Source organism: Petaurus breviceps, unplaced genomic scaffold (genome assembly GCF_028583685.1).
Source record: "Petaurus breviceps papuanus isolate PSGF00001 unplaced genomic scaffold, PetGlider_PUasm1.0 138, whole genome shotgun sequence".
NCBI classification, from domain to species: Eukaryota; Metazoa; Chordata; class Mammalia; order Diprotodontia; family Petauridae; genus Petaurus; species Petaurus breviceps.
The window spans coordinates 30,123,576-30,144,239 of record NW_027185694.1 but is presented as its reverse complement, the minus strand read 5'-3'; the positions used below and the strand labels follow the sequence as shown (position 1 = coordinate 30,144,239).

The 20,664-nt window shown below is 41.2% G+C and overlaps 1 protein-coding gene and 1 pseudogene across 1 annotated transcript; both read left to right on the top strand.

Moving 5' to 3' along the window:
- Nucleotides 1-3,167: 3,167 nt before the first annotated feature.
- On the top strand, nucleotides 3,168-6,195 carry CUNH16orf54 (chromosome unknown C16orf54 homolog). The gene is made up of 2 exons (XM_069063309.1): nucleotides 3,168-3,331; nucleotides 4,321-6,195. The coding sequence occupies exon 2, from the start codon at nucleotides 4,321-4,323 to the stop codon at nucleotides 4,972-4,974; it is 654 nt and encodes a 217-aa protein (XP_068919410.1). The 5' UTR covers nucleotides 3,168-3,331; the 3' UTR covers nucleotides 4,975-6,195.
- A 5,042-nt stretch (nucleotides 6,196-11,237) lies between these two features.
- LOC138143858 (heterogeneous nuclear ribonucleoprotein A1-like) lies at nucleotides 11,238-12,150 on the top strand (annotated as a pseudogene).
- The last annotated feature ends 8,514 nt before the right edge of the window (nucleotides 12,151-20,664 follow it).

Here is a 20,664-nt window from a genome sequence, read left to right as displayed (position 1 = left end):
ACTGGTGAAGGACAGTGCTGTTGTTGCAGGGGTCTGGGAACCTTTCTGTTGGTTCAGAGCTACTGAGACTGTCCTGCAGACAGAGAGTGAATACTGTCCACTGGTGAAGGACAGTGCTGTTGTTGCAGGGGTCTGGGAACCTTTCTGTTGGTTCAGAAGCCCTGAACAAGGATTTTCTTGTTGTATGTTTACAGAAATCCTGGGAGAGGGTTTTGCTAATGTTTTCAGGGGTTCTAGGACTGTTCTACAGACAGAGGATGAATTAATGAAGGTACTGGCAATGTATCTTGTGGCCTTGCTAAGCCTTGTCTCCCCAGGAACTAAGATTGCTGAGAACTTGCCTTGTGTCAAGATGAAGAAAAGACCTCCATTTGGGTATTAAGTGCTGTGCTTAAACTTGATGTAACTCTGGGGTAGATTCAATTGTGATCCAGGGGTGGGGAACTTTTGACCTTTTTGTGTTCTATGGTTGAACAAATGAATGTACTTTACTTAGATTGGAAACTAATCTCCATTTGAGAAGAGGGGCTTTGTGGTGGACTAAATGAAGGTACAGCCTAGGGGTGGAGTAGTATTTAGAGCAGGGACTTTGTAATTGATTGAATGATTGGAAGGTCCTGGGGTGGGGTAGTACTTGGAGATTATTTAATCACACTTAGTAAATGCTGTATTTTGAATGATGTCATGTTTTGATCTTCTCTGTTCTTGGTTTGTCACTGAGTAAAATGGAGAGCACCTATGCTGGTATTCTGAACCTTGGGAAGTTTCCTTGACATTATATTCCCAATCAATGGGAGTCCATTTTGTTTCTAGTTCTTTACTACCACAAAAAAGTAATGCCACGAACACTTTAGCATATGTGGGACCTTTTTCTCTAACTGTCCCCAATGCCTGAACTACTCTTCCTCCTTATCTTTACCTCCTGTCTTCCTTCAAGTCCCAGCTAAAATTCCACCTTTAGAAAACATTTCGTGGTTTCCCTTAATTCTAGTGCCTTTCTTCTGTTTATTCTGTATATAGCTTGTTTGTCCAAAGTTTTCTGCATGTTATCTCATCCATTTGACTGTGAATTCCTTCAAAGTGGGGACTGTCATGCCTTTTTTTTTTTTTTTGGTATCCCCAGTGCTAAGTTCAGTGCCTGGCACAATGTAGGAGTTTAATAAATGTTTATTGACTATCTTTAACCTCTTGTGCGTTTTTTTTTCCAAAATTGTTCAGTCTGTTGAGGCAGAGCTTTAATATCATTATCATTATTTTTTGGTAAATAGTATTTTATTTTTTCCAATTACATGTAAACATAGTTTTTAACATTCATTTTTATAAGATTTTGAGTTCCAAATTTTTCTCCCTCTCTCTCTTTCCTCCCTCCTCCCCAAGACCGTAAGCAGTCTGACATGGGTGATATGTATGCAATCATGGAAACATTTCCAAATTAGTCATGTTGTGAGAGAAGAAACAGAACAAAAGGAAAAAGCCACAAAGAACAAGTGAAAATAATATACTTCAATCTGCATTCAGATTCCATAGTTCTTTCTCTAGACATGGATAGCATTTTTTTGTCAAGAGTCTTTTGGAATTGTCTTGGATCATAGCATTGCTGAGAAGAGCTAAGTCAAGCATAGTTGATCAGCACACATTGTTACTGTTACTGTATACAGTGTTCTCCTGGTTCTGCTTACTTTACTCAGAATCAGTTCATGTAAATCTTTCCAGGTTTTTTTTTTTAATCTACCTGTTCATCATTTCATATAGCACAATAGTATTCAATTATATTCATATATCATAGCTTGTTCAGCAATTCCCCAGTTGTTGGGCATTCCCTCAGTTTCCAGTTCTTTGCCACTACTAAAAGAGCTGCTATAATTCCTTTTTTATAATTTCTCTGGGATACTGTCCTAGTAGAGATATTGCTGGATCAAGGTATATGAACAGTTTTATAGCCCTTTGGGCATAGCTCCAATTGCTCTCCAGAATGGTTGGATCAGTTCACAGTTCTATCAACAATGCACTAGTTTTCCGATTTTCTTACATCACCAACATTTGTCATTTTCCTTTTCTGTCATATTAGCCAATCTAGTTGTTTTAATTTGCATTTCTCTAATCAATAGTGATTTAGAGCATTTCTTCATATGACTCTAGACAGCTTTAACCTTGTATGAAAACTGCCTGTTCTTATCCTCTGACCATTTATCAATTGAGGAATGATTTGTATTCTTATAAATTTGACTCAGTTTTCTATATATTTGAAAAATGAAGCTTTTATCAGAAACTAGCTGTAAAAATTTCCCTAGTTTTCTGCTTTCCTTCTAATCTTGTTTGCGTTGGTTTTGTTTGTGCAAATCCTTTTTAATTTAATGTAATCAAAATTATCCATTTTGCATTTCATAGTGTTTTCTGTCTCTTGTTTAGTCACAAATTCTTCCCTTCTCCATAGGTAAATGGTAAACTATTCTTTGCTCTCCTAATTTGCTTATGGTATCAGTCTTTATGCCTAAATCATATACCCATTTTGACCCTACGTTGGTGTCTGGTGTGAGATGCTGCTCTGTGCCAACTGTCTGCCACTGGCACTTTATTAAAGGTCCGTTTACATTCTAAATCTGTGATCTTATGACTTTAATCTAAGCTGAATCCTGACATTCTCGGTTGCGTCTCCCAGAAACCTGAACATTCAATAACCAAAGCTCTGGGCCTTGCTCTAGGGCTCAGGGAAGCAAGAGGGAGAGGTGGGAACATGAAGATAGGGGTCAAGCACAGAGAAGAATTTGTGAGAGTGGGAGGAGCAAGGGGAATGGAAAGGACAGGGTCTAAGTGGGCAGGGCCATATATAGCAGGGCAACCTCCATTAAGTAGGTGAGCCAAATTCCTCATGATGCCCTTGGATTTCCAAAGGTTCAGGACTGGTTTGATTGCTATCCTTCCTGAACTCTCAGTAAATATCCAGACCCAGCATCCAGAATGAAGGTAGAAGGTTCTAGAAGCTGGAAACTGAGAACAAAGGAAAGAACTTCAGAGGCAAAAAAACAAAAAAACAAAACCTTTCATACTGGGGAGCAGAGGAGAACTACTCCCTCTTCCGGTACCACCTCACCCCAGGAAATGTCTCTTTACCACGGGTGACCACATCCACCCAGTTTCCATAGAAACACCTGGGAGGAAGAGGGTGGCAGGGGGAGTTGGGTCACAGTTGCCTAACTGCCTGTCCCAAATGAGCCCTGTTTATGCCCTTCCGGGGACCCCACCCCACTCAGTGCCTTCCCAGCATTCATTGAAGTGATCATCCTTCAGAGCGGATGACACCAGAGGCCGTGGACTATCTGAAGAAAGCAAGGTGAGGATTCTGGGCTGGGGGGCCTGGAGACAGAAAGGAGATTCAGAGACAGAGAGAAACCTGGAAAGAGGACAAATCAGAGAGAAACAGGCCTGGGGAAACAGAAAGAAAGGCCCGAAGGGATAGAAATAGAAACGGAGACATAGTTTGAGGGACTCAAATGACACACACACACACAGAAACTGACCAAGACCTCAAGAGATACAGAGACAGGAAGAAAGAGAGACTAAGGGACAGAGAAGGAGAGAAAACCTGGGACAGAGAGAAAAAGAGATGGAGAAACAGCCAGGTAGGCCATCTGGGCAAGATCATGACACACATGGAGAAACAAAAACAGATAAGGGATTGGAAATCAGAGTTGGAGAGCTAATCTCTGTATCAGAAAGACAGACTTAAGCAGAGACTGACTAGGAAGCAGATAAATTTAGGGAGAGATAATGAGATAGGCTAAAAACAAAAGGAGAGATAGATTTGGAAAAAGACCCCCTCCCCCTGCAAGGCATCCAGAAAAAGCAAGAAAAGCAGTAGCAAAAAGGAGCAGAAACCACTGTAAGCAATGGGAAGAGACAGACTGAGCCCCCCCAGGAGTGGAAGGATATTTCTGTCTTTCCTCCCCCACCATTTCCTCTTAAGCAAGGTGGAGGGGGTGAGGCTTCCTGGGTGAGAAGAGGAACCCAGCTGCTCTTTGAATGCCAGTGCTAGGGACACCTGACTTCTGGAATTGGAAGTGGAATCCAAAATGCTCAAGTGTTTTCCTTCTCTCTGCCTCTGTCTCTCATTCTGTCTCTGTCTTTCTCTCCTTTCTCTTTCTTTCCTCCTTTGTCTCTTTCTTCTTCCCCTACCTTTTCCATCTTTCCCTCTCCTCTTTGCCCCCTCCTCTCTTTTGTCTTTGTGCATGCATCTACTTGGCTTGCTTTCTCATTTTTCTTTTCCTTCCCTCCTCTCTCTTTTTCTGTCCCTGTCTTTCCATTTCTCTATCCCTCTCCCAGATGTCGGCAACCCTGGAACAGCCTCCTGGGCAAGTGGAGGACCCAGTCATGCCCCAACCCTCCCAGTGGCCCCCCCTCCTGTGTGGACCCTGCATACCCATCATGCTGGCCCTGGCCTTAGTGGCTGCTATCTTCCTACTGGCTACAGCTGTGCTGGCTGAACGCCTTTTCCGCCGTTCTCTCAGATCAGATCCTGGTGTTCGAGGGCCTAGCCTGGTCTGGCGCCCGGGTGGGGAACTGTGGATTGAGCCTGTGGGGACACCCCATGAACGATCTGAAGACTGGTATGGTGCAACAGCCCCACTTCTGCACTCCCAGGTTACTGAGCCCCATATTCTTGGGGGCACTTTGGAGGTCCGGGCAACAGCACCTCCCATTCCAGATTCTCCTGTCTGTCCCTCAGCTCCACTCCAGGCTCCCGAGTCCCCTGCCAGCACATTCTGCATAACAAATCCTTGGGAAGAAAAACCTCAGACAACTGGTTTGGTAGGTTGGTTTGAGCCACAGCCAGCACCAGAACGCTTACCCCCACCATTTTATGGCATCCGAAGGCCTGGGAGCCCTGAGCCTGACTGGGGCCTACAGCCACGGGTAACCCTGGAGCAGATCTCTGCTTTTTGGAGAAGAGAGAACAGAGTGAATGGAGGTCCCTGAACAGTGCATCATTGGGCATGCCCCAATCCCACTAAGCTTTGCACAGAGAACTTCCTCCATATTGAAGGCCTATAGGAAGCTGGACCTCCAGGGGTTATGTGACACTGGGGGCTCATGGACACAGGACTCTGGAACACACCTTTGGATCCCAGGCCATCCCTCAAAGAAGACAGGTAGGATCTGGAAAGGACCCTTAAGGATTGACTGCTGAACATTTTTAAGAACATCAAGACATCTTTCTTTTGGACTCTGGGAGTCAGGCTAGTCACCCACTCACTCAGGTGCAGCCAAATGGATCCTTAGCTCAAATTATCCTTTGAGATGCCACTTATAACTTGAATGTCTGGCAGAGGTGGGAGAATTTGTCAGTGGATGCTGGTGTATTTGTAAAGTCATCAGAGCAAGAGCATCAGGTGTGTGAAATGCAGGCAGTGGATAATTCTCTTTCCCTCCCTTTCACTCAGTCTCCCACCTGCTGTTCCTTCCCAGCCCCCAGTCCCCTTACCTATGGTGAACAGGCCTCTTTCCAAGCATATATAATCTCCCCTTCTGTAGACAAAAGCAATTTTACTTTCATAACTTGTAAATGTGGCTACTTGTCAATATTACTGTATGATGGACAAAAGACAAATGGTTAACTCCAGTTCTGTTCTAGGGCTTAGAAGATGAGAAGGGATTTTAGAGACCATCATGTCCATCCCTTTCATTTCATAGATGAATTAACTGCCGCCTGAAGAAGGAGAGGGATTTGCCTAAGCTTCCATAGCCAGCTCGGGTCAGACCCTAGGTCTTCTAAATGCCGACTCAGACATCTTTCCATCAGAGATGAAGGAAGGCTCGTACAAGTTAAGATCAAGATGGTACTACACGAGGAGGTAGGGGAGCTAAGCTAGGCCTGAGAAGGCTAGTTCAGGGAAATGGGAGTGTTAGGGGAGGGGAGAAGGTTGGAGTTGAGGGCAGTGTCTGAAGGGACCCTTACACGAAAGACTTGCCTCCCTTGGAGAACAGGTAGCTAGAGATGACAAATGGTCTGGGTGCTGAAAGGGAATTAAAGTAGAAAGAAGATTCTTCAAGAGGAATTCAATTTGGCAAAAACATTTAAGCATTGCCTACTCTATACTGTGTTGTGTATGTGGGTCACTACACAAATAAGATGTGTGATCTTTGTCTTCACATAGAAGGGATACAATGCATGTACCTCAATAAATTCTGTGACACAGGTTTGTTGTTGTTAGGTCATTTCAGTTGCGTCTGACTCTTTGTGACCCAATTTTGAGGTTATCTTGGCAAAGATACTGCTATAGCTTGCTTTTTCCTTCTCCAGCTCATTTTATAGATGAGGAAAACGAGGCAAACAGGGTTAAGTGACTTGCCCAGGGTCACACAGCTAATAAGTGTCTGAGGCCAGATTTGAACTCTTGAAGATGAGTTTTCCTGAGTCTAAGCCCAGTGCTCTATCTTTGATACAGGTTACAGAATAATTAAGTACTTAGGAGAAGCCACATTGCCTGAAAGATTCAAGGAGTGAGGAATGATTTCTTTCTGGAGGGAATCAAGAAGGGTGGGTGGCACCTGAACTGGCCTTGGAGGAAGAGAAGGATTTAAGCCATCAGAGGTGGGGAAGAGACTTTGTACAAATGAGTAGAGACAGGAAGAGGGGTCGGGTAACAACTAGGTGTCCAGTTGGCTAGAGTATAGAATATGTGAGTCAAGTCAACCCAGCAAGCATTTATTAATCCTGTACATGTGCCAGGCGTGATACTAAGTGCTAGAAATACAAATCCAAACAGAAAGAAAGAAATGGGGGGTGGGGGAGGTAGAGAGAGTGCTGGGGCATCTCTGAGAAAGTCCAGAGAGTCAGGAGTGAAGCCTAGAGAGGAATGAAGGGATGGTTGATCTGGGCATCTTCTTTACAATATGCATGTAAGGACGACTAATGTGAAATGAGCCTAGAAGCATAGGCTGGCAGTCTTGTGAAGTGCCTTGAATGCCAGGATCAGAAAGTTGTTTTTTAGCATCAGGAAAAACACAAATTTTTTTTTGGAGGCAGTTGGAGGTTAAGTGACTTGCCCAAGGTCACAGGGCTAGTAAGTTAAGTGTCTGAGGACGGATTTGAACTCAGGTCCTCCTGACTCCAGCGCCAGTGCTCTATTCACTGCACCACCTAGCTGCCCCATGGAAAAAAATCTTAATCAAAAAAGACTCAGCCTAGGGGACTAAGTAGAGAGACTTCCAACTGAAGGAGTCATAATGATACAATGTAAAGGAACTCCAGACCAGGATCCGGGAGACCTCACATGTCACTACTGCTAACTCAGTGTCATAGGGGCCAATGACATCCCTTCTCCAGGCCTCAGTGTTCAGCTCTGTAAAATAAAAAGATTGAACCTGATTGTCTTTAATGTTTTTTAAAGGTTTAACATTCTGAGATTCTGTGAAATCCCTTACCTTAGTCTCCTAAGCTGGAGGAAGAGGAACACTGAGACAATACTGTGTACCTATTGTTTATAACATATTTCAGATCCCTTGTCCCTTGAGGTGCCTTGAGGAGGAAAATCATTTATTGAACTCTAAATAGTAGGCCGGGTGTTATGTGATTGTCGAGTTATTTTGGTACAAAAGGAAAACCATGAAGGCCAGAAGAGGATATGTGCCATCCCTTAAGTTCAGGGAGTGACAACAGGCCAGAACAGTGGAGAACATACTCTGACTGGTCAATAGGACCCTAGGTATTTCATTCCTGCTGCCCCCCCAACATTCACAGACCCCACATTGAAGTTATTTTCATCATCATTTTCCAGCATTTATTGAGCACCAACTACGTGCAGGATCCAGTATTAGCACTCTGGGGGTGTTGGTCTCTGTTCTTGGCAAGTTCACCATCCCACTAGGGAGATTGGACATGGGTAGGAAAAACAAAAAAGAAAGAAAGTAAAAGAAAAAGTAAGGCAACATGGAAGAGCGGAAAGAGCCCCAGACGAAGCCAGGAGACCTGGTTTCAAATGCTATCTCCGCCTCTTACTAGTTGTTTGGCCCTTGTTAAATCACTTAAGCTTTTTGAGTCTGTTTCCTTATCTGTTAAATGGGGCTAATAATATCTTTATTATTAATAATAATAAATACCTATCTCACGGGGTTGTTCTAAGGCAAGCAGAATTCCAGTTATCATTAGGATGAAGACTTTGGCCAAGCCACCTCTCCACTCTGGGACTCAGTTTCCCACATAGAAAACTCTGGCATTCAAGGCCCTCTTTTCGAATTACTCCCTCAGTGCCCCTTGTGCTCCTACCAAACTCTACTACTCTGTTTCCCAAATACATCCCCACAATTTCCTGCCTCTGAGGGAAAAGGCCTTGTGAGCCTTTGCCCACAATGCCTGAAATGTCCTCTCTCCACCTGTTCACCTGTGGAATTCTGACCTTGTCTTTGAAGCCCAACTCAGATGTCACCAACTTTCCCTGATTTCCCCCCTGTCAGAGACAGTGTCTCTCCTCCTAGGCACTGATGTGTTATTGTATATTATTCAGTTCAATAAACATTGTGTATTATTCACTCAATAAACATTTGTCTGTCTACAGTCAAGGTATTAGAGATACAGAGGAAAAAAGGGAACAATCCAGGTCCTCAAGGGGCTTAAATTCTATTGTTATCAACAACAGGCACACAAATACACATGAGATAATTTGATCACTAACTGCTGAGGAGATCAGAGAAAGCTCCATGGAGGAGGTGGTGCCTTGAAGGAAGACAAGAATTCTGAGTCAGAGGTAAGAGGAAGTGAATGGGTGCTCTGGAATGCTGAGGTCAGGGAACAGCGACCAGTCCGGTTTAGCTGGAGTTTTGTGGGCTTGAAGGAGAAGGGAAAGGGAGCAAACATTAGTAAGTGCCTACTATGTGCCAGGCCCTGTGCTAAGGGCTTTACAAAAAGATGATCTCATTTGATTCTCACAGCAACCTTGGGAGGTAGGTGCTGCCGTTAGACCCGTTCAACAGCTGAGGAAATGGAATCGGAGGGCAGTTAAGGGTCTTACCCAGGGACATACAGCTCTCTGGGAAGTGTCTGAGGCCAGATTCAAAGCTAAATAATGAAAACTAAAGCTGAGTGGGGTGTTCTGGCCAGGTTGAAGTCATATTATGGAGGCCCCTTTAGCTAAGACTGAGAAGTGTTTTATCCTACAGGGAACCCAAAGCCACTGAAGGTTTCTGAGCAGAAGAGTGATGATGGTCAGACCTTAGCCAAATAACTCAGATATTCCTCCTACGTGACCCTCATCTGAATTCTCTCCAAACTTTACCACAAGGAGACTGGAGGCCTTCCTTGCCTTCAGACCCTTAAAAGAAGGTCAGATCTTTAAAAGATTATTTCCTCCCTCATGTGGAGGATTCACCGGAGGGGAGAATTTAAAGGAAGGGAAACCAGTTAGAAAGATAGTATAATGGTAAAGGCAAAAGGTCACAAGGACCTAAACTAGGGTGGTTCCTGTATAAATGGAAGGATGGAAACAGATTGAGACATGTGGAACTGTAGTCAGTAAGATTTTGGCAATAGCTTGATTATGGGAAGCTAAAGAAGTGGGAAGAGTCAGGAATGATTCGGAGGTTGAGAATCTGGGTGATTGGTTTCCTTAATAGAAATATGGAAGTTAGGAGAAAGGGCATTCTTTTTTTTTTCTTAATTTGTTTTAAACTTAAATACACAATAAGAAAAAAAAGAAACATTTTATAAACAAATACTAAAATTGAAATACAAAATAAGAAAAGAAAAAAAAAAGCATTGCCATGGGCATGGCAGAACATAAGAGATGTTCTATAAACTATAGAACTATAGTTTATATAGTTCTATATAAATTATATAGCAATAAATTTCCATTTTAAGAAAGCCCATATAGTAAAAACTACACATTGTATTATGAGCTGTCCATCTTTGCTTCCTTATAAGTTTTCTTTTATTCTCCACTGTGCACTTTTTACTTTGTTCTTTTTTTTCTTCCTTCCTCCCCCTCCTCCCCGAAGGCTACAATTAAGCTTGGATATATTTGTGTATGTGTGTGTGTGTATACACAGAAACACCTATATACACACACACATATATATATATATATACACATACATATAGACACATATTCACACATATATACTTATATACACATACATATACTTAGATATCTATAATCATATATATAGGCATATACATTCATATGCATCTATGTAACACCATACTGTCCTTGTTTGTTGTCTATTTCTCTGAGGATGGATGTCTTCCTTCATATGTCCAAGTCTTTCCCTATTTTTCTAAGTCCAGTAACTCATTGTTTCCTATACCACAGCAATATTCTAACCTTCTACTGTCCAGTTTTTTAAATAGTCTAAAACAATATTGATCAATATGACTGAGAGGAAGGGAATTCTTAGGGGGAAAGATACTGAGTTCTGTTTTGGACCATTTGAGATGCTACTGGAATATCCAAGTGGTTTTAGATAGTCACTGCTTATCATTTTAAGTAAAAGTTCCATTTATTCTTATACTTTTTAGTGTTTTTAACAGGAATAGGTGCATTTTGTCAAAAGTTTTTTCAGCATCTGTTGTAATAATCATATAATTTTTGTTTTGTTATTAATATGGCCAATTATGCTTATAGTTTTCCTATTATTGAACCAATCTTGCATTTCTGATATAAGTTCAGCCTTGTCATAGTGTATGATCTTTGTGATAGATTGCTGTAATCTCCTTGCTTGTATTTTATTTATAATTTTTGCGTTACTATTCATTAGGAAAATTTGTCTATAGTTTTCTTTCTCTGTTTTGACTCTTTCTGGCTTAGGGATCAAGATCATATTTGTGTCAAAAAGGAATTTGGTAGGACTCCTTCTTTACTTATTTTTTCAGTTTATGTGCCATTGGAATCCATTGCTCCTTAAATGTTTAGTAGGATTCACTTGTAAATCCTTCTGTTCCTAGAGGATATTCAGATGGAAATTGGTTATGGGGGGACTGGAGCTCAGGAGAGAGATTAGGACTGGATGTGTAGATCTGGGAGATATTTATTTGCCAAGAGATGACGCTGATGATGATCACCAAGGAAGAGACAGTAGAGAGAAAAGAAGAGGGTTCAAGATAGCTTTGGGGGGATTCTCATATTTTGGTGTCAGGGATCAGGACATAGAAGGTGAACCAACCAAAGGAATAGAAGAAGAATGGTCACCCTTTCTGTCCTCAACACTGTTGGAGAAGAATCGCTGAAGCGTCTGCTACTGCTCTAGCCATGTTGAAGCCAGAATCTCCCAAGGAGCCCAAGCAACTTCGGAAGCCCTTTATTCGAGGCCTGAGCTTTGAGACACTTGAACAAGAGCCTAAGGAGCCATTTTGAGCAATGGGGCACACTTACAGACTGCATGGTGATGAGGGATCCAAATACCAAATGTTCCAGGGGCTTTGGTTTTGTTACTTATGCCACAGTGGAAGAGTTGAATGCAAGACCTCACAAAGTGGATGGCAGAGTTGTTGAATCAAAGAGAGCTGTTTCCAGAGAGGACTCTCAAAGGCCAGGTGCCCACTTAACTGTGAAAAAGATCTTTGTGGGTGGCATTAAAGAAGACACTGAGGAGCATCACTTAAGAGACTATTTTGAACAATATGGAAAAATTGAAGTGATTGAAATCATGACTGACTGAGGCAATGGCAAAAAGAGAGGCTTTGCTTTTGTTACCTTTGATGACTATGATTCTGTGAATAAGATTGTCATTCAAAAATACTGTATTGTGAATGGCCACAACTGTGAAGTAAGGGAAGCTTTGTCTAAGCAAGAAATGGCCAGCGCTTCATCTAGTCAAAGAGGTCAAAGTGGTTCTGGAAACTTTGGTGGCAACCATGGAGGTGGCTTTGTTGGAAAAGATAACTTTGGCCGTGGTGGGAATTTCAGTGGTTGTGGTGGTTGAGGATACGGTGGAAATAGAAATGGCTACAATGAATTTGGAAATGATGGAAGCAACTTTGGAGGTGGTGGAAGCTTCAATGATTTTGGCAACTACAACAATTAGTCTTCAAACTTTGGTCCCATGAAGGGAGGAAACTTTGGAGGCAGGAGCTCAGGCCCTTATGGTGGGGGCCAATATTTTGCCAAACCACATAACCAAGGTGACTATGGTTACAGCAGTGGCAGAAGATTTTAATTACTGTTAGGAAACAAAGCTTAGCAGGAGAGGAGAACCAGAGAAGTAACAGGGTTACAACAGATTCGTGAACTCAGCCAAGCACAGTGGTGCCAGCTGCTAGAAGAAGATGTGTTTTAGACAATACTTTTTGTGTATGGGCAAAAAACATCAGGACTGTATTTGTGACTAATGCTATAACAGGTTATTTTTGTTTTCTGTTCTGTGGAAAGTGTAAAGCATTCCAACAAAGGGTTTTAATGTAGATTTTTTTTTGCACTCATGCTGTTGATTACTAAATGTAATACTTCCATCACGATGCTGAATAAATGTGTCTTAAAAGAAAAGAATGGTCAAACAGGTAAAGGAAAACCAGGAGGGAGCAGTTAGCTAGGGTCAGTCAGATGAACTTAAACTTCTTTAGGCTTCAGATTCTTCTTTTGTAAAAGGAAGGGTTGTATGAAATGGATCCTGAAGTCCCTTCATTGCCTATGGGTAGGAGGTTGGTGGGAGGTGTAGCCAGACTTAAATAAAGGACCCTGCCTTCTCAGAGTCCACGAATACTAAAGATGAGTGGATGCAGTCACCAGGGAAAAGTCCATATTGGCAATCTACAGGAGCACAATAGGATTGTAAAAGAGGGAGGGAGGGGGCAATAGCCCCTTCTTGTTTAGGTTAATAGGGCTTAACAAAGGAAGCGGGGGCATTAGGAAGGACGTGAAAGAAGGAGGGAACCAATGAAGGAAGAAATGTATGTGGTATGAATAGAAGAGAAGTAAGCTATGATGGGGAGAAGATTCCAATTAGGAGAGGACAACTGAGCCACTGGAGGAGCAAAGGGAGACGTCCAGGTCATCCTTCCTGAAAACATAAAAGCAGAATGAATAGACTCTCAGGCCTGATTCACAAACCCTCTCGATTTTCCCTTCCTGATGTCCCTTTCATCATTGCCTCTGACCCTCACCACACTTAACTTCCACATTACAGTAGCTTCCTGTTTGCTTCTGCCTCCGATCTGCAATTCCCTGGACACTGATTACTCTTGCTGGTACATAGTTCTGAGCTCGTTGGGTCCTGCTAATATGCCTTCATTAACTCCCCTTTTCTTTTATAAAAATGTTATTGATATTTAAAAAATCCATTGATGTTATTTCCCAATGTTCACCCCTTCTCCCTATCCACTCCTACTAGAACCCTCACTAGTAATAAACTCCTTTTTTTTTCCTATAGGAAAAATTACAAACTTCTCAGCTTGAAATTCAAGGCCTTCCCTGATCTGCCTCCAACCTACCTTTTCATGACCTTTCCCCCCCTCTGTTCTCTTTGGAGTTCTCACAATAATTTCTGACTCTAAACCTTTGCTCACTCCATTTCTTTCGCCTTGAATGTTCTCCCAGTTTTTGCCTATGCAATTCCTATATCTGTATTTTTAGAAATAATTAATTATAAACTTAATATTGATCATCAATCATTCAACCAGCCAGTGCCTGCTTTTTGTCAGCCCCCATGCTAGGTGTCACACGTTCTGTGATCCTTCCATGCCAGCTTACCAGCTGTTGTTCACAAAAGCCTCATCACCTATCTATGGAAGGATGCAGCATGAACATCTAGGCCTTCCAGTTCCTCCATCTCACCTGCTGAAGCACTTTCACCTGCCATCTGTTTTCCTGTTGAATCCCTGGGCTCCTGAGCCTTTCCATTCACAATTATTTATCATATGCTCCAGTTAGAGTGTGTGAAATCATTTGCATGAAAGATGATATTTGAATGCATGGAAGCTGATGGGGTTACCAAGTGAGAAATGTAGAGAGAAAAGAAGGCCCAGATCTGAGCTAGATGGTACAGTGGAGACAGAGCTGGACTTCAGCTCAGGAACACCTGAGTTCACATCCTGCCACAGATGTTTAGTTGCTATGTGACCCTGGGTAAGTCACTTAACCTTGGTCTTTGCCTCAGTTTCCTCATCTATAAAATAGGGATAATAATAACGCCTTCTTTCTGGGATTGTTATATTTGTAAAGCTCTTTCCAAATCTTAAAGCACATTATAGATGCTAGCTACTGTTATTATCAAACCCATTTCTTTTTTAAAAGCTTATTCAGTTTAAAAAAAACCTCCAAAACCAACAGCGATCCTTCACTCCCGCTTTTCACTTCCACCTCTACCCTCAAGGATCAAGCAGCCAAAGCACCACCTTCTGTAAGACCTCTTGGGATCCTCCCAGGTGATATTCCCCTCCCTCCATTCCTGACTCCCTGTTATCTTGATTTTACTTTATATGTATTTTATATTTACTTAAATGTAAGTACTAAATAGTAACTTGTTTCCTTTTGGCCAGGAACCCTGAGTTGGTCTTCCCCTACCAGTTTGATGTTTTTTTTTTTTTAATTAAAGGGGGTACCCCTTGATTAACTTCTTAAAGTTAATCTTTGCTGAATAGGCGTTACCTCACTCAAAGTGAGAACCTGAACAGGCCTTAGCCTACAAGGGCAAGGGTCTTCCCCTGCATCCTGGGTCATCTCCAGGAGTCCTGATGAATATCTGGCCACTAGACCCAGATGGCTCTGGAGAAGAAAGTGAGGCTGGTGACCTTGTAGAACCCTTCCTCCCTTAAATTCAAGCCCACTGCAAGTCATGTCCTCATTTCTCTGATGTCATGGTGCTCTTGGAGAATGAAGGACATACACAACAAACACAGTTTTTACTAAGCCGTGTACATGTGTTTTTCCTCCAGGAGAGCGTAAGCTCTTTGAGGACAGGGGGCATTTTATCTTTGTGGCGCCAGCACCTAGTAATGTGCCTGGCATATAATAGGAGCTTAATAAGTGCTAACTGTTGGATTGAATCCAACAATTTGACCTGGAACCACATTTTGTTGTCCTTATTCCTTTCCAGTCTCAGCTCCTCCTGAGCTCTTGACCCCATTCGTCATTACTACTCTTTGCTTCTATGACATGCCTGTTGGAGATCTAAGTTGGTGGATGAGTTGCTGCTGCATTTCCACCACTTTCAGCCTCTTCTTCCTCACTGGGATGATTGACACATATGTTTTTAGAATTGAACTTCTCTTTTGGTTTCAGTTCATCTTTGAATGCTCGGCTCAAACACCCCTTTCTTTGTAGATCCTTCCATAAGCCTCTCTGTAATGACTGTCACCCTTAGACATCACATAACATTATGATGTTTCCCAAATCTCTAATTCATGTATCATGTGATGTGTATTAGGTTGTACCCCATATGGCTTCTAGAATGGAAGCTCCATGAAGGCAGGAAAAGGGTCTTGTCTAAACTTTCTATCTCTTCCAGAGTCTAGCAAAATGTTTTTCACACCTTCTGTCCCCCACTATTAGTGAGACTACCAGTCCTCTCTACTGCTGGTGACTTCCCTCTGAAATTACCTTCCATTTACACTGTATACATCTAGTATATACAATTTTGCTTAAATATTGTCTCCTCTTTGAGGCAGGGACTGTGTTTTTGCCTTTCCTTGTATTCCCAGCACTTAGCACATGTAGGTGTTTAATAAATTGCTTGTTGACTGACTGAATGACCTTAACTACTTAATGAAGGATGATCTGAAGTTATCCTGGGCCAACAATGCCCTCTAATGGCCAAGGTTGAGAACCGTATAACCCAATGGCTTCCTTTCTTCCTCTTCAAAGGCACACTCTGCCAACCCTGCCTCCCATGTCTCTTTTCCTCTTTCTTTCCCCATTCATGTCATATTCCATCTCAAGGCAGGCTCTTTATAACATATATGTGGTCTTTTCACCATTTTCTTATTCTCCTTTCTTTCTTTGAAGATTTGCCCAGTTTTACCTTGGGGAAAAAACCTTTCTTCCTCACTTCATTTCATATGTGAGTTAAAAAAGCTACCTGTCCGCTACTGTTCAGATACAGACATACCTTATTCAGAAAATGTCAGTGGTAGCCAGCAGTTGTCCATAGATGAAACCTTATGCTCCAATGGAGTTCATTTAGAGGAATGAAGTTCATCCTTATATGTCTCCCCATGAGCACACATTTTGGCCATAGTAGTTATGGAAGGTCCTTAAGAGCAGGCAAGGACTACTTCATATTTATCTTTATAGCCTTAGACTTGTGGGACACCAGTATATAAATGAGAATTACTGTAATTACTGGAACCTCAGGGCCTCTACACCTCTCTTGGCACCTAGTTTAAGAGATCTGTTGTATTGGATTCTTGCTGACATATTCCCTTGCTACTGCTACTGTGACTGAGGACCCTGGTCTGATATCTATTTCTCCCTTCTCTTTATACCCTGGTCTTTATACATTTTGTAGCACAAAAATGTGTTTTCTCATCTTTCTTTACAAAGGAAAAGGGAATATATAAATTTAAAACAACAGCAAAAACTAAATGGGGTTCCTGTTCTTTGCATATCCTTCTTTAGAGTTTGTATCAGTTTGTATCAGATATAGAGAGTATCCTGATACTCTCTATATCTGGGGAAATTCAGCACATTCACCACAAGGTTGAATCATTTAATGGTAACAGTAGAGAAGTAAGGGTAAACAGGTGTTTGAATGCCATTAGTCATTCAGCCATCGTTGGGCTTCAAGATGCCTCCTCGAGCTGGACATTATCTGAGTTAGGAGGAAGTTCCTATCCCTTTTGAATCCTATTTTCTAGGGTCTGAAGAGGGGCGGAATCAAGATTGCAGAGAAAAGATAGGGACTCACCTGAACTCTTCCAAATTTCCCTCCAAGCAACTTTATATAAATACCTCAAAGCAACTTCCAGACCAGCAGAACCCACAAAAGGATAGTCAGAAGGAAAGGTCTGTTGCACTGGTGTGAAAGTCAAGTGAAGTCCTGTGCAGGCCATGCAGCAAACCAGCAGAAGGCCTTGGGCGTAACTGATGGTTGGAGGGTGGGGAGTGGCTTCCAGAGCTCTCAGGCCACAGATGGTAAAGGGTTAGGCAACTGGTCAGAAGGAGATTACAGGAGTTCCTTTGTTGGCACTGGGGGCAGAACTCTTTTTGCACTGCCCATACTCAGATGTGGGTCATAGTCCTGGGGTGAGGAAGAGTACTAGAATACCAGAGCTTGTCACTGCAGGGGAGAGTGGGAATGCTGGTCACAGTTCCAGGGTAGAAATGACTGCTTGTGATCACTCACAGATCAGAGCATTGGCCAGGAAGGTAATAAACACACCTCTTCTTGTATCATACCATCCTGGAAGATCTAGAAGCTTATAGACACCCAGAATTAGCTCTGAAAATAGCTGCACAAAAACATGATGCTTGAGACAGTGCCCTCTCCACACTGAGTCCAACTTTAATATAAAGTTAAAAATCAAGAAATAGGCTAGAAAAATGATCAAACAACAAAAAAGGATCCTGACCATAGAAAGTTACTATGGTGATGGGGAAGCTTAAAACACAAACTCAGAAGAAGACAACAAAGTAAAAACATCCAAAAGCCTCAAAGAATAATGTGAGTTGGTCTCAGGCCCTAAAAGAATTCTTGGCATAGCTAAAAAAGGATTTTAATAGTCAAATAAAAGAAGTATAGGAAAAATTGGGGGAAAAATGACAGTGATACAAGAAAATCATGAAAAAAGAATCAACACAGAAATTGAAAAATCCACACTGATCATCTCCTGAAAAAGATCCCAAAATGAAAACTCCCAGGAATATTATAATCAAATTTCAGGGGTCTCAGGTCAAGGAGAAAATATTGCAGACAGTCAGAAAGAAACAATTGAAATATCATAGAGCCATAGGATTATACAAGATTTAGGAACTTCTACATTAAAGGACTGGAAGGCTTTGAATATGATATCTCAGAGGTCAAAGGAGCTAAGATTACATTCAAGAATCACTCACCCAGCAAAACTGAGTATAAGCCTTAGGGAAAAAATGGACATTTCAATGAAGAGGCTTTTGAGCATGCCTAATAAAAAGACCAGAATTGAACAGAAACTGACTTTCAAATACAGGAAGCAAGAGAAGCAAAAGAAGGTAAACAGGAAATAAGAAATCATAAGGGGTAAAAAAAAAATTTAAACAACAAAAAATCAAATTAAAACCAAAAGCAAACAAACAAAAACATGGCAGAGCGGTAAGAGCATTTGCCATGAAATCAGGAAAGATGTGTTGAATTTTGTCTCTGAGACTGACAAGCTATGTGATCATGGGTAAGTCATGCAGCCTTCTTGACTCTTCCTATTATTGTGAGGATTGTGGTAAGAGAATTTTAGTAGTTCTGAATTTTTTTTAAGACAGCTAGTCACCTCACAAGCTAGAGCCTGCAGAATTTAGCAGAGACATCAGACTTTAGCTTAGGTACTTAGCTGGTCAGTGACAGAAGAATTTCTGGCTCAGCTTTATTACCCCTATTTACTTAAGCTGAGACATCAGCTGTAACCCTGTAGCTATCTGGTTAGTTTTTGTTTTGTCTTTCTGAAAATTCCAGTTAAATCTCCTAGCATTTGCTGATTAATTTATCATTTTGCCTGTAGATCTTCCCCTTCTGTTATTGGTTTTTTGGTGTGTAAATGTTTCCCTTTTTCTTTACCTTCTGTGGAATTCCAACTGTATCCATCTTGCTGATGTAACTGGAGACTGTATAGAGTTGCTGAAAATGTTATTGGGACACATTGATTTTTGTGTACCATAGGACTATGCTCTGAGCACATAATAAAGAGATTATTAAAATGTCAAAAAAAAAAAAAGAAATCATAAGGGATTCAATGAGGATAAACTGTTTACATTCTTACGTGGGAAGATGATACTTGTAACTCCTAAGAACTTTCTTATTTTTAGGGCTGTTAAAAGGAGTAGACATAGACAGAAGGCACGGGTATGAGTTGGATATGATGGGATGATTATCAAAAAATAAAATAAAATGAAGGGGTGAGAAAGAGAGAAGGGGAAAGGGAAAGGTAGAATGGGGTAAATTATCTTACATGAAAGAGGTGAAAAAGAACTTTTATAGTGAAGGGAAAGATGGTAGAGGCATGGGGGAAGCACTTAAACCTTACTCTCATCAGAACTGACTCAAAGAAGGAATAACATACACACCCAGTTGGGTATGGAAATCTATCTTACCCTACAGGAGAGTAGAAGGGGAAGGGGATAAGATGGGGGGGGGCATTACTGATAGGAAGATGTATTGGGAGAGTTGGTAGTCAGAAGCAAAACACTTTTGAGGATGAACAGGGTAAAAGGAGAGAGTAGGATAAATGGGAAAATAGGATGGAGAGAAATATAGTTAATAATCATAACTATGGAAAAAAGTTTCTTTGATGTATAGTTTGTTTGATATATTCTCAAATATATAGTGAACTGAGTCAAATTTATAAAAATAAGAGCTATTTCCCAATTGTAAAATGGTTAAAGGATATTAACAGGCAGTTTTCAGATGAAAAAAAATGAAAGTTCATATAGTCATATGAAAAAATGCTCTAAATCACTATTGATTAGAGAAATGCAGATTAAAACAACTTTAAGGTGCCACCCTGCACCTATCACATTGGCTAATATGACAGAAAAGGCAAATGACAAGTATTGGAGGGGATATGGGAAAATTGTGACATTAATGCAGAATTAAGGCAGAATTATGACCAGATTGAACCATGACATAGAGCAATTTGCAACTATGCCCCAAGGGCTATAAAACTGTGCACATCCTTTGACCCAGAAATAGCACTACTAGGTCTGTATCCCAAAGAGATAAAAAAAAAAACAAAAAGGAAAAGGGCCTATATGTACACAAATATTTATAGCAGCTCTTTTAGTGGTGGCAAAGAATCGGAAGTTGAGGGGATGTCCATCAACTGGGGAATGACTGAACAAGTTATGGTACATGATTGTGATGGAATACTGTTGTGGTATAAGAAATAATGAGGGGCTGATTTCAGAAAAACCTGGAAAGACTGACATGAACTGAAGCAAAGAGAAGTGAGCAGAACCAGGAGAACTTTGTACACAGATGAGTAACTCTGAATGACAATTTTGAATGCCTCATGATGAAAAATGCTACCCATCCCCAGAGGAAAAATGATGTTGTCTGAATGCAGACTGACATATACTTTTTTACTTTCTTTCTTTTTTCTTTTTTTTTTGGGGGGGGGTCCTGTGTTTTCTTTTACAACATGACTAATATGGAAATGTTTTTCTTGACTGCACACATATAACATGTATCAAATTACCTGCCTTTTCAATGAGGGGGGAAGAAAGAAAGGGAGGGAGAGAACTTGGAACTTAAAATTAAAAAAACAAACAAGTGTTTTAAAATTGTTTTACATGTAATTGTGGGGAAAAAATAGTAAATGCATTTTTAAAAATCATCCAACAAAGACCAAGGAGGAAAAAAAAAGAATCAATACAGAATGTTCCAAAGGTATTAATTCAGTTTTGAGTTTTAGTAGCCTAAAATTCTATTAAAGCTTGAAACTGCGGTAAGACTTTTGGGACACTATGGCAGGAGTGGTGTGATGGAATGAAAATATTAGCCAGTCAACGAATAATTATTTTCTAGTGTTTAGGATTAGGTAAAATCATGAAACAGGTG

Coding starts and splice junctions, on each gene's coding strand:
- CUNH16orf54 (XM_069063309.1), top strand. CDS start 4,321: ATGTCGGCAACCCTGGAACAGCCTCCTGGGCAAGTGGAGGACCCAGTC.